At 37.8% G+C, this 14,417-nt stretch overlaps 1 protein-coding gene across 1 annotated transcript in view; it reads left to right on the top strand.

Annotated features, from left to right (window-relative positions):
- The window catches only part of MUSK (muscle associated receptor tyrosine kinase), a 93,620-nt gene that overhangs the window by 52,144 nt on the left and 27,059 nt on the right, over positions 1-14,417 (top strand). Inside the window, exons 7-8 of the mRNA XM_045562207.1 lie at positions 5,786-5,945; positions 11,586-11,592. Of these exons, the coding sequence (XP_045418163.1) occupies positions 5,786-5,945; positions 11,586-11,592 (167 nt within the window). The remainder of the gene's footprint in view (positions 1-5,785; positions 5,946-11,585; positions 11,593-14,417) is intronic.

Here is a 14,417-nt window from a genome sequence, read left to right as displayed (position 1 = left end):
TCCATTGAGGAGAACATGGAGGATCCCACAGCTCTGATATCATTTTTGGTGAACTGGATGAAGACTAATGCAGAGCTGGGAAATAAAACAGAATAAAACAGAATTTGGCACAGAATAAAACAGAATTTGAATTATGGCTCTTTGCTAACTACAAGTTAGTAAGCTAACGTCACAACACACTACGAAGCACAGAAATGGGTACTCTAGAAGAGGTGACTGCTCCTTTTCTCCCCGTCTGTGAACATGGCAAGAAATGAAATCTTGAACAGTTAGAGGTAAAGACCAGGAGAAATTCAAGCAACATGCCCCAAAGTGATTAAGAAATATTTTGCTTTCTCCCTATGGAAATGCCATTTATTTTTCATGGGAATTTATAGTCGCAGATGAACTTCAGAGTGAGTGGTTATACTCCAATGTTTTACAACATTGGAAAGAGTAGTTTGGTGTGGATAGAGCAGAGCTTACTTTTTTAAAAGAAAATTCTTTGTATTCCATCATCAGATTTATTTACAGTTATACTGATAACTCTCTGTTATTTCGGCATTTGACTACAGAATGTGGAAAAATTGTATGTCTCTCTGGCTTTGTTCAATAAATAAAATTTCTGAAATATTAGAAGATTTTGATAAAATAAATGGTCAAATAATCTCTGTCAAAGATTATATTTTTGAATTTTTGAATGGGAGGCTTATCTATATTTTACACGTATTTTTAAGAGGCAGTAGTTTGGGCTAAAAGTACATGAGCTTTGAAGTCATTTTATCTTACTAGCTGTGTGAACCAAACTAATTACATATAACAAGTCTTATGTGGGATACTTCAGCAGCTAGTTTTGAAAGAGGCCAATATTTATGGCTATGTTAATCAGAAACAATATGGAAAGGCCTCTCAGTCTATTATCCCTTTTTCTATGATGCATAGACAGACATCATTACAAGTCCATGAATATGGACCCCACTGGGCCACATTCTAACAGTCCCACAGCGTATTCCCAGCTAGCTGGAACTATTGGCAGGACAGGGTCATTGAGGCAAGAATACCTTTTAGAAGTCTTCCTATGCTAAGGTCAAATCATAAAGTTACCAGATTATCCATAGTTGGGGGTAGATTCTCTCAAGATAGCATTATTAATGTATTACCGATATATAAAAAATACTCCACAGGTTTTTACTGCTTTACCACCTTCAAAGAGTTTTCATACACATTATATCAGATGTGATTTAGTGTGCCTCTTTGATATAGCTTCCTATTCTACTCCCTCTTTTCATAAAAATGTATTTTATTACTTTTATTAAATATATTTAAGGCTCAGATATGCTTAATAGTGAAATGATTACTACAGCCAAGCAAATTAACATATCTATATCCTCACATAGTTACCACTAACTCAGAAAGACAGAATATAAACAGCTGCTTCTCCAATTCCTTCAGGTCCCTGAGCCTGAGCAACTTGGAGAAAACAGTATATTTACTATAAATACCAGGTGGGAGTCACCTTAGTTAAGTACTCTGTTTTGCTTAGACATACCTTGATCAAAGCGTACAGTAACAATATGAACTCATCCTTTTGATCTTTCAAACCCGAGGGGCAAAGAGATCCGAATGGAGGGCGGAAACTTTTTTTTATTTTTAGACCATCAAAAATACTAAACTGTTGGTCAGGATGATCCATGAAGAAAGAAAAACACATTCAAACTATGACTAACAAGGCCTGCTGTGCGTGAGTCACAAACTGAATCAAGCAAGGCCTCTGGAAACAGGAGGAAAAGCATTTAGGAGCCACGTCGTATTCAAGCCATGAGCCTCCTCACTTGGTCTCTTCACTGAACTATTTCGACACCTGGATGAAGTCCAGGAGAAGAGAGGTCAGGCTGTTTAAAATTGCTTTTCTTTCCTACTAAGGATGTTTTCAGTGACCTTGAGGAGGTGTTTAGGAATGACTTTCTTAGGTGTTAACATGAAAATAGTGGAAGTTTAAGCAACATTGGGGGATTACTTGTTTCTAAGTTGTCTATAAGGCATTGCACAGTCCTCCTTTTTCTATATTAAACATATGTATATTTATTTTCTTTTTATTTTATTTCAAAAAATTAAGCAGATACCAATGGTTTTCTTACATGGATACCTTGTATAATACTTAAGTCGGGGCTTTTAGTGTGCTCATCAACATAATAGTGTTCATTGTACCCAATAGTTTTTACCACTTATTCCTGTCCCATCCCCCCTTTTTGTTCCCCAATGTCCTTTACAACTCTTTATGCCCATTGTGCCCATCATTTAGCTCCCAATTATTAGTGAGTACATGTGGAGTTTGTTTTTCCATTCTTGAGATACTTCACTTAGGATAATAATAGTCTCTGGTTCTATCTAAGTTACTGCAAAAGACATTATTTCATTCTTTTTTATGGCTAATATTACATTTCTTAATCCACTCACGAATTGATGGATACTTAGGTGATTTCACGTCTTTGAGATTGTGAATTGTGCTACAATAAATATTTGAGTGCAGGTGTCCTTTGGACAAATGATTTCTTTTCATCTGGGCAGATAACTAGTAGATGGATTGCTGGATCAAATGGTAGGTCTACATTTATTCCTTTGTGAAATCTCCATACTGTTTTCTATAGAATTTGTACTAATTTGCAGTCCTACCAACAGTGTATAAGTGGTCTTTTATCTCTACATCCACACCAGCATCTACTGTTTTTTGACATTTTAATAATGGCCGTTTTGACAGGGGTGAGGTAGTATCTCATTGAGGTTTTAATTTGCATTTCCCTGATGATTTATGATGCTGTTGAACATTTTTTAATAATCTCACTGCTCGTTATTTGGTCTATTCAGGATTTCTATTTCTTCGTGATTCAAGCTTGTGCATTTCCAGGAATTTATCCATTTCCTCTAAATTTTCTAGGTGGTGTGTGTAGAGGTTTTCATAGTACTCATGGCTGATATTTTGTATTTCTGTGATATCAGTTGTAATGTCACCTTTTTCATTTCTGATTGAGCTTATTTGAGTCCTTCCTCATCTATTTTGGTTAATGTGACTAGTGGTCTATCAATTTTTTTTATCTTTTCAAAGAAACAACTTTTTGTTTCATTGATCCTTTGGTTTTGTTTGTTTGGTTGGTTGATTTTTGGTTCCCATTTCATTTAGTTCTGCTTGGAGCTTATTTTTTTTTTCTTCTGTTGGCTTTGGGTTTGGTGTTCTCTTTTTCTAGTTCCTTAAGATATGACCCAAGGTTGTTAATGTGTTATCTTTCTGTCTTTTTAATGTAGGCATTTAAGGCTATGAACTTTTCCTTTACTGTATCCCATAGATTTTGAATCCTTGTGTCCCCTTTGTTGTTCAGTTAGAGGGATCTTTTGATTCCCATCTTAATTTCATCATTGACCCAAAGATCATTCAGCAGCAAGTTGTTTAATTTCTGTGACTTTGTGAAAATTTGAGTGTTTCTCTTGGATTTCATTTCTAGTTTTATTCCACCATGATGTGAGAAAATACATGGCATGATTTTCAATTTTTTCAATTTGCTGAGACTTGTTTTGTGGCCTAAGATATGATCAATCTTGGAAAATGTCCCATGTTCTGATGAGAAGAATGTGTATGCCGTAGTTTTGGGGTAGAATGCTTTATAAATGTCTGTTAGGTCCATTTGTTCTAGAATCCCATTTAAGTCCAGTGTTTCTTTATTAATTTTGTGTGCGTCCCCCTACAACCTTCAGTCCTCTCCTTGAGAGCAGTACGTGGGCTATTCCTAGTCTGTCATCTTCCCTCTCCTGTTTCACAGCCTTCTTTCTTGAAGGAGAGAACCAAACTGCTCTGCAACCTCACTTACCTAAACTGAAAATGGGTTATATTTATAAACAAAACTCAAAATAACATCAAACATATTAATGGAGCATGGAGGTGTGAGTCTTTAGCTTTTTTCTCATTGCTGCTTTGTATTAAAATTCAGGGAGAGTCCAAAATTATATTCAAGTTGTTCAGTCCTTTCAATCAAACTTGGACACTCATATCCATAAGATGTTGCTCTTCTGATAAATATAATAATGAATTTGGTTTGAATTCCCAACTGAGTGTCTATCTCTTAAAGATATTTTTCTCTCTTCACATAAACCAGCTTTTATCATAAGGATTGAGACTGGGAGTGAAGGTAAAGAATAAAAAGACAAAGAAGCTACCTGGACAAACTTTCACTGCTTAATTGCTGCAAAGAGTGCTTGGGGCCAGGGATATCCAACCACCTGGTGGCTAAGAAGAAAGCCAGTCTCACCTTGGGACTTCCTTCCCTCTTACTAGTCTAACTGTGAAAATCTTCCTTTGCAAAACAGCAAAATAATGGGTTCCAAAATTTCTCATTCCTAGCCTCATTTCCTACAACTGGACAGAGACATCCTTTCAAGGCAGCCAAGCTCAGGCTGCCATGGTACTCACTTCCACTCCTCCCAGAATAAGATCATGGCATACCATGGGCTGATTCCTTGTCATTCCATTCCAATTTCCCTCGAACTGTCATCATTTTCCTGTTATGTAGGTGCTGTTAATTAAAGAAAAATTATTGAAAAGATGGTATAGTGCTCAAGAAAATAGTGAAGAAAGAAACTCCCTTTAAAAAAATATCACTATTAACAATGATATTTGTCAGACATTTATTTTGTTCATGGTTGGTTGATTTGTTAAGGTTATTGTTGCTAAAGCTCTTATTTTCTAATGACTATTCATTTGTTCTTTCTTCTATGACAAGGTAAGGCACTGTAACATAATGGTTAAAGCACAGACTTTAGTGTAAGACAAGCTAGGATGCAAATTCTAGCTCTGCAGCCTCATAGAATGGGTTGGTGTCTGTCTTTCCCATACAGTTGGAATGATGATGACCAATAGATAAGCACTTATAAAAATTAGCCTGTCAATTATGTGCTAATATTGCATTTATATCCTGGCTCATCAAGGACATTTGATTTTCTGGTTTAAGTAGTTCAGCATCATGTATATCATGCCTCAGAAACATACTTGGCCAACCTTTTTTTTGATAATTATCCACCCATCTGATGTGAAAGTGTGGGGAATGGAACAGATGTTGTGAATATAAGTCCAGAAGTCTGCAACCCCTCCTACTTGACTATCCTTTTCTTCATGACATAGACGACACATCTTGGTGAATCCACAAGGTATTTCATTCATACCTTGCCTTAGATACCAGTTGCTGTGTCACAAACCATCCCAAAGCTTAGTGGCTTAAAACAATAACCATTTATTAGTGCTCATAAGTGTGTGGGTCAACTGGGTGGTTTTGCTGATTTAGGCCTACATGCCTGATCTTGGCTGGTCGACTGGGTGCTAGTTGGTCCAGAGTAGCCTTACTCATATGTCTGATGGCTGTTGCTGGCTCTCACCTGGGGCAGTGGGGATAAATGGACCTTGTGTATTTCATCTTCTAGCAGGCTGGCTCTGACTTGTTCACCAGAGGCCAAAGGTTCCAAAAGCAACAAGCAAGCCACAATGTGCAAGAAATTTACACGCTCCTGCTCAATCATTCCAAAACACATCACAAGGCTAATCTAGATTCAAAGTGTGGTGAAAGATGCTACCTCTTGAGGGAAGAGCTACAAAGTCACATTGCAAGGACATGGGCATAGGGAGGGCAAATTTGGGGGCTATTTTTGCAACCTACCACATGCCTTTTGATCATAATCTTAATTCTTTTCCCTTCACATCTACTGATGCAGTATATTAGGAAATCCTTGACCTAGTTCTATCTTTTATTTTCCCCTACTCCATCAGGTTTCTTCCGGATCCATTCAAGAGAGTGTGAAAGACCGGGTGATTGACTCAAGACTGCAGCTGTTTATCACCAAGCCAGGACTCTACACATGCATAGCTACTAATAAGCATGGAGAGAAATTCAGTACTGCAAAGGCGGCAGCCACCATCAGTATATCAGGTAGGATGGCCTTCACAACTGCAGTGTCCCAGGAGAGGAGATAGTTGGCACTATTCTACAACTGGTGGCACTGGGGAAAATCTCCCTTTTCTTTTATATCTTACCTTGGTCCCCTTTGGGTTATTTCCTCCTCCATGGAGACATTCCACAGGTGACCTAGATTTGGATTTTGGCTGATTTGCTGCCTCAAAAACTAAATCCTTAAATATCTGCCCAAGTGAGGGATAACAGCATTCAAGACCTCATTTATTTCTTTTTTCTTTTCTCTCTTTCCTTTCTCCCTTTCTTTCTTCTTTCCTTCCTTCTTTCCTTTTTCTTTCTTTTATTTCCTTTCCCTTTCCCTCTCCCCTTTCTTTCTTTCTTTCTCTGAGTTCATAAAACTTTCCAAGGCTCTCAACCAGTAAATGGCAGATATTTAACATGGTAGTGCCAATTTCTGCACGGCTATTTCTTGGGGGCATTTTAACCAAGAGCCTGACCCCCATGGTCCTTCCCTCTCCTGTGTCACACAGGCAACAGCAGGACTTACAGGTGTTTTCAAGGAAAAGGGCTGACACAGGAATTTCTAGGATATTTGTGTTCAGTTCTAAAGGTTTATTTTTAAAATGTAAATGTCCCAAAGGCTTCTGAGAACATTAGTGGAATTCCTAGAGATGGAAATAATCCCTGTATCAGGAAATGCCAGGCGTGTTACATTCACAGTGTGCCTACTGCCCAAGGGTCAGCAGAGAGGTGTTTGGCCTCACATGTAAGGCGAGCACTGGTAGAGCCTGTGCCCAGGGCCGGCTCCCCGGAGCCTGCTGTTTTTTTATTACCGTGCCACTTCTTTGATCTTTCCTGCTGGAGAACTTTCCAGTAATATCTATGATTTTTAATACGGGTGAATAGAGGCCACAGAGAAATCCATAGCGAGCACTGGACAAGGCTGGGCCTCTGGGGTATGCCCGTGGAGGAAAGAGAAGACTGCAAAACTAAGGCTCCCTCTCCCTTCTCCTCTAGCAAAATATCTGCCTACAGTGTCTTGAGACATCAGAATCATAGTGTTGCACAATGTAGGGAGTCAAGTGATGAAATGGGAGTTGTTATTCAAAAACTGGGAAATAAAAAAGGAAAAGACTAAAAGGGTCTAGAATGGATATGATCAATTAGAAACCTGTCTTATTAGTTGGAAAATTGCTACATATCTAGTATTATTTCCTGCCCTAATTCATAAAAGCCTACAACACCCCTTTGTTCAACCCCTGGTCTGTTTTTTTAGTTGGTTCTCTTAGGGGACCTGAGCCTCCCCCACTTTTCCCAAAATTTACCCAGACAGATCTAATGAGGGTGTCTTATGAGTGCAATTGTATAAGACCTCTGAACCCCCATGAGACATTTCCCATTTTCTCTTCCTCTCTTTGTCCTGGTTCTTGTCAGTTAGACCTGCTAGATGCTTCCCAAAGGTCCCTCTGTAATCATGGAGGAAACCGCTTCCCAACCCTGCAGTGCTCCCTGGGCCGGGGAAGTGAGGCCACTTTGGTGAAACTTTAATTTAGGATCATTTCAAAGAAGCGTGGTCTTATGCTCCGCAGATCTCCCAGAGCTTGGGTGTGGCACCTGGTTTTTCCATTTCTGCTTCCAGCCCCTCCCTCCTTTGTCCTCGGATGAAGCTGTCCAGAGGTCCAGAGCTTCAAGTCAGGCATGGTGTCACCTTGCTGTTCTGGCAGTGCTTCTTTCCTCCCAACTCTGTTGTCGCATTTAGCCATCCCCATCCTCCCTAGTGTTCTAGTAGCGCTCACTAGCGTGACCACCAGTACCCTCAGTAGGCATCAGCCCCCTCCGTCACATTCCTGGTGTTTCCCTTTGAAGCATTTACTCCATCTGTTTATTTACTCTTCCCAGCAGGAAAACTGGAAGTGGAAAAAGCTGGTCTAGTGCTTAGGATTGTGTCTAGTGATATTTCTAGTGTTTGAAGGACAACAAAAAAATAAAGATCAACCTTCATTTCTTCAAAACCCTTCCATGTGTCTGCCCAAAGCCTTATGCATTGTTTGAGAAATGTGATACACTTCTTTCTGACTCATTTACATTTGCTGTTGGTCATCAAAAGGAGTCAAAAAGAACTTTTAGAACCTCTCCCTATGACCCAGGAAGTTGCATTTCCCCTCTACTCACAACCCCAAAAGGTTCAAGTTGCAATTTAAACTCCCCAGGATGCCTGGTATTTGGCAAGATGCCTTCTCTTTGTCCTCCTGGTAACACAGCAGGAGCACATGGTCTGCTTTACCATTCGTGCTTCAGCCCCTATAGGTAAACAGCCTTCTTACCAACAAAACAGACACCATCCCTGGCATGTCCTGGTGGCTTTATCTGGTTTTAAATTAATTAAAAATGTTTTGTTTTTGTTTTTAATAAAATGGAAAGGAATAAATGAGTAGCAGCCAGTAACCACATTAAATCGTTACCAGATGTTCTGTACTTAGGCATAAAAGGTAAGAGTGCTTTTACAATCAGGCACCTTTCTTACATTAGAGCAGTTCTACATTTCAGAAGAGGGCCAAAGTTTTACTGACTTTTCTAGATAATTTTAAAGATACTATGAATATTGGCGATATTAGAAATTTTTAGAATTTTTAAAATTCTAGTTTTGAAACAGGAGCACTTTATAATTGCAAGTTTCTTGGACCCTTTCCTCATCTCCTAGCCACACCTCCTCACTAAAACAAAAGAAAATATAAGTGGGGAAATTACCTGTTTAAGATTAGCTCCTCCCAAATACTATGGCTGGATTCTCTTTGGCATTGGTTCATCTTCATGATATTGGATCCTCCTTTTACTTATTAAAACAAGAGCTCTTTCATATACATAACCTTGGCCCCCTTGTGTTTCAATAGGTCTCCCTGCTCAGCTGCTATTACCATGAGGTTTGGAGCACATGGGTGCTTCTTTTTCGAGTTCAGCAGTGAGACAGAGCTCTTCTCATCCTATTTCATATCCTTTGGTCATTTTAACAGTTAAGGGATCCCTTCAGGCCTCTTTCCCAGTTCACTAAAATTTAAATTAGAACTCAAATGTGTAATTTGTGGACATCATTGGCATCATTTCGTAGATGATCAAAATGATAATCCTACAGCCCAACCTCCCTATCGCAACAAAATAGAGAGAGAACCTATTTCAGAGTGGAAATAGGTATAAAATCTATGATGTTGGTTTAGCCATTGACCAGTGACTTCTCTGGCAGCTGGAGTCCTGCAAATCTTGGGCACCTCTTGGTGTTTCGTTCATAGTCATTCGAGTCTGTCAGTTCTTATTTGTGAACATAGTTGGGAAAGTATCACAAAGGAACCCATCCAGCTTTTCTCGCTGCTAGAAGGATGTGGCCTTCTGTCCCTAAGCAAAGTGACTCATGTGGGGAGGGACAACATTTTGGAGCTCATTTTCAACAAAAATCCTGCTCTATATCAAAAGTTTGTTTTTAAAGTCCATTGTAGATTTCAGAACAACTTTGAATGACTCATAAATTAAATAGGAACCAGAGAGGTGAGATTACATGTATAACCAGTGTATATATTAAACCATATAAATTTGACAGGTCCACAGAGAAAATGATGTTTTCTCCAGCCACTGGGGACTGAGAGATTATGCTTTCTAGAATCTCCTCATCCCTCTGGGAAGCAAATCCTTTACAACTTTTTAGGCAGACTCTATAATTTCTAGGTAATGTTTAGAGATTAAAAAACCACAATCTGATCTAGTTTAAAACTCCACTCTCTTATATAATTTAAACCTCATCTGATTCCCTCTTCCCACAGCCAGTCAGTCATTCATCCAGCAACTTGGAGAGTAGATGAAATGTAGTCTGTTGCTGCTATCTACCTGCCCCTTCCTCTTCTCTAATTTCTCTGGCATGCCTCAGAAGAAGAGGATTTACAGGGAAGGGGGCAAATGCCTTTTCCTGAATAGGAGATGTTTTAGCCCTGTGATTGCAAAGTACATTCCCAGTGCCAGTGCTATATGTATATATGCATATGTGTGTGTATGTGTGTATGAATTTATTTAATCCCCACAATTCAATGAGATGGGTACTTTTATTATCCCCATTTTACAGATGAGGAAACTGAAGCTCAAAGAGGTGTCCAAGCTCACATAGCTAGTAAATGGCAGAGCCAGTATTAAAAAACAGCAGGTGCAGTGTTGGAGCTTTTAATGCCTTGATGGGTTATTCACACCTGTGTTGCAGGCATCTACTACTGACTCTCATAGGGCATACACATTCTTTGGAGAGTCTTTCAAGAACCCTCTGCATTGCACAGTGCCCTGATGTGGGAGATACTTTTTACTAGCTCAGCCCTCATAATCCCCAGCTCATTGAATAAAAGGTCCACAAAGATTTTAAAATGTCACATACTCGAGTTTACAATAGTCACCAACTCTTGCAAATTTAAAAGGGAATGATTAGAAATGCAAACTCATTCTATTTCAAGAAGATTGACTTCTCAGAAGAATGCATTTTAAAGTCCTTAAAATTGCCAAAAGAAAAACATCCAAATGGATCTAAAACTTTCAAAAAAATTAGACCTCAATATTAAGAGAAATTCCAATACAGGAAACTGGTTTTAGACAAAGTATATATTTGACTTTTTACTTTTATAAATGAGGGTGGGGAGAGGACAAGGAGGAAGTAACCATAAAGCACTTGGTAAAGAGTGTGAAGTTTTAAATTTGCTGTACAAAAAGAAGATAGAATAATTCAGAAATGCTGGTTGTATCACACCCTTGCAAGGGCCCTCATGCCTTGGGAGAGTCTGAGTTGGGGCCCTTTGTGCTGGAAGTCACATAAACTCTCCAGAGGAGAAGTGAAGTCTCCTCAGAGCCCTAAATTTTTACCTCTGTGCGCATGTCTGCTGCACAATTTGCAGGGCTCTGTGCAAAATGAAGATGTGGGGCCCCTTGTTCAAAAGATACTAAGGATTTCAGGACAGTGACAGCTGAGCATTAAACTAAGCATGGGGCCCTTCTGAGTGTGGGACCCCATGTAATACACAGGTTACACACCCACCAAGCCTATGAGGGTGGGCAGTTGTCCACCCTCCCCTCTCCCTTCCACTCCTCTCACTTAGCCACCTCATCTTGCTTTCCTTTTTTTTTTTTTTTTTTAATTTCAGCTTATTATGGGGGTACAAAAGTTCAGGTTATATATATTGCCTATGTCCCACCCATCCTCCCGAGTCAGAGCTTCAAGTGTGTCCATTCCCCAGACAGTGCGCCTGGCACTCACCATATAGTTATACCTCCATCCCCTCCCCCCACCCCCCACCTCCCCGAGTCAGCACCTTCAAGCATGACCATTTGCAAAGTCCCCTGGTGGCTACTGGAGGGAAATTCTGAGCTGAGAGGTGACCTTGGCTGATGATGCCAGTGGCTAACTCAGTTTCAAAAGAACACACTCCCTGGAGACGCTCAGTATTCTCTTAATCTCCTCTGAATCTGCCTGTGAATTCAGTATCTGGCCTCCTCGCTGAAGCAGAGAATTTTCCAGAAACTTCGAGATTAGTGGTGTCAAAACTGTGTCTTCCAAATCATAAGATGAAAATGTACTAACTTTCTTTTCTTTTCCTCTCTAATTTGATTTCCTGTGGGAACTTCCTTTCCTGTTAATAGAATGGAGGTAAGAAACAGTTATACCAACGTTTTGTTATGTGTTTTTTTAAGTTGATATGCCATTTATTGTCTATTACTTGCTGAGCACTGTAACCATTTAGAAACTTTCTAATTTCTAATCCTTTTGGTATTCTTACAAGATGATGAGGGTGAAGATAAAGACAGGTGACATCTATTGAATACTTACTATGTATCAGGCACTGCGCTAAGAGCTTTACATGCATTACTTACATTTATCTTCAAGATGTTCCCATGAAATAGGTACCATTATTATCTCTATTGTATAGAAAAGAAACTAAGAGTTACTTTGAACTGGAGAGATCAAGTGGCTTACGCAGCTAGTGAAAGATGGAGCAGGAAATGGAACCCAGAACTGACTCCCAAGCTCCCCCTCATAGCTCTATCCTGTAGATAAGAAAGTATCACCTTGTAACATAACATTTTACAATATATAGTGTTATATTTGCAGTACTTATTTAAATTGACTTTCATAAAAACTGTGAAATGTGATAACTATTTCTATCTAATTTTATGAATGATGAAACAGATTCAGAATGATTAACTAATAATAAAAATTATTTATAGTATAATCAAGTTGACTTTATAGTACAAAAAATAGTAATAATGACAATTGCAGCTAAGTGTTGTGGTCCATTTACGAGTCCCACCTTTCTTATTTTAACATTTCAGTGACTTTATGGGGCAAGAACTATTATTACCCCAATTTTTTTATATGAAGAATCTGATACACCAAGAGTTGCCCAGACCACATAGCTAGCAAACTACAAAGTTTCAATCTGAGTTCATGTAGATAGACTCAAGAACTCAGATTTGTAACTACTGCACTAAACTGCCTTACTCAGGAAGCACAGTTAACTGAGCAAGACCTAGAACCCCAACCATTGATTAGAATTCCAGGGAATGAAATAATTCATTGTATGATAAAATTTAGTTTGTTCTAAATCTTGGCCCAATTCAAACTTTGATACATTAGGTTACCTGATGAATCGTTATTGATTTATTATGTGGCTATCACAGTTCTAAGAGACAGAATATTGACCATAAGGACCCTACAGTGAGTCTGAATATCTACTGAAGAAATATACAACATAAACGGGGTAAAAGTTAAATTAAAATACAGGCTACCAACAAAGAGATGCCATCTTTCATTCCCACACCACTCAGCATACCTGCTCTGCATTTTTGAACCAATCACTCTATCCCTGGCACTATATTGGAAAGTAGAGAAACAAAACAAATTGCACATATTCCCCTCCCAAAGGAATTTATATTTTATTAGGGTACACACACACGCACACAAACAAACACACACACACAAAGATTAATTACAATACAACATAATAATGGAAGCATGTGCAAATTCCAAGAGTTCACAGATATACATGCAAGTAAACTCAAATAAAAAGTTTAAACTCATTAGTAGTTAAATAAATGCTAATTGAAGAACAATTCCATACCATTTTTCACTTACGATAACATAAATGCTCTCAACCTCTACCGGTGGAGAGAAAATTGTTATAACCATTCCATAGAGCATTTGGCAATTTTTATTATGCTAACCATTATTTAAATGGTTGTATTTTAATACAAGTGAATTAAATAAGTCATATTTTAATACAACTGAATGAATTCACTTTTAGTAATCTATCCTAAGTAAATGATTAAAGTTATAAACATTATTCAAAACAGCCTTGTGTATATTAGTGAAACATATGAGCAATGTAAATATCTACCAATAAGAGAAATTGATATAAGTGATTAAAAACAAAAACATGTTTTTGAAAAATAATGAATGACATAGGCAAATGTTTATAATACCATGCTAAGTAAAAATGTAGGATACAAAAATACATTTATAGCCCTGACTCAAGTCATGTATCAAAAACCTTTGTACCCCCTTAATGCTTTAAAATTTTTAAAAAATATATAAAACATGTAATTCTGATTACATTTTATGTATGTGCTGATTATAACTGATGTATATACAAATAAAATATATAAAATGTTTATATATTTTGCTAATATAATTAATTTTCAAATTATTTTAAATTTTTTTCTTTACACCACTATCTCATATAATAAATAAGTATTAATTTTAATCAGAAGAAACGCAAGAGGATTTTCAGAGGAGGTCATGTCTTTCTTGTTGAGGACATTGGGTTTAGCATTTCAAAAAAAATGATACTTGATCTGTGTCTTAGAGCAGGCGCTGGCAACCTTCTTCTGCGTAGGGCCAGATATTAAGTATATTTAGCCTGTGGGCCATACAGTCTCTGTTGCAAAGGCTCAACTCTGCCGTTTTAGTGCAAAAGCAGCCATAGACAGGTGTAAACAGGTGAACATGAATCCGTTCAAATAAAACTTTACTTATGGACATTGAAATTTCAACTTCACAGAGTTTTCACCTGCCATTAATTATTTTGATTTTTTTTTCAAACATTTGAAAATGTAGATACTATTCTTAGCATGCAGGCTGTGTATAAAAACAGCCAGCAGAATACAAAATTTCAGTTAGCAGGAATATGTTCAAGAGATCTATTGTACAACATGTTGACTACGGTAAATAATACATTATATTCTTGAAAATCACTAAGAGTAGATTTAAAGTGTTCGCACCACAAAAAAAAAAAAAGATAAATATGTGAGGTAATGTATATGTTAATCAGGTAAATTTAGTCATTTCATAATGTATCCATATTTCAAAACATGTACAGGATAAAATATAGATAATTTGTCAATGAAAAAAGTTTTAAGAAGTATCATGTGGATATACATGTATGTATTGCTCTGAAAGTGAAAATCATGATACAC

Source organism: Lemur catta, chromosome 10, assembly GCF_020740605.2.
Source record: "Lemur catta isolate mLemCat1 chromosome 10, mLemCat1.pri, whole genome shotgun sequence".
Lineage (NCBI taxonomy): Eukaryota > Metazoa > Chordata > Mammalia > Primates > Lemuridae > Lemur > Lemur catta.
This window is presented reverse-complemented; position numbering and strand designations above follow the sequence as displayed.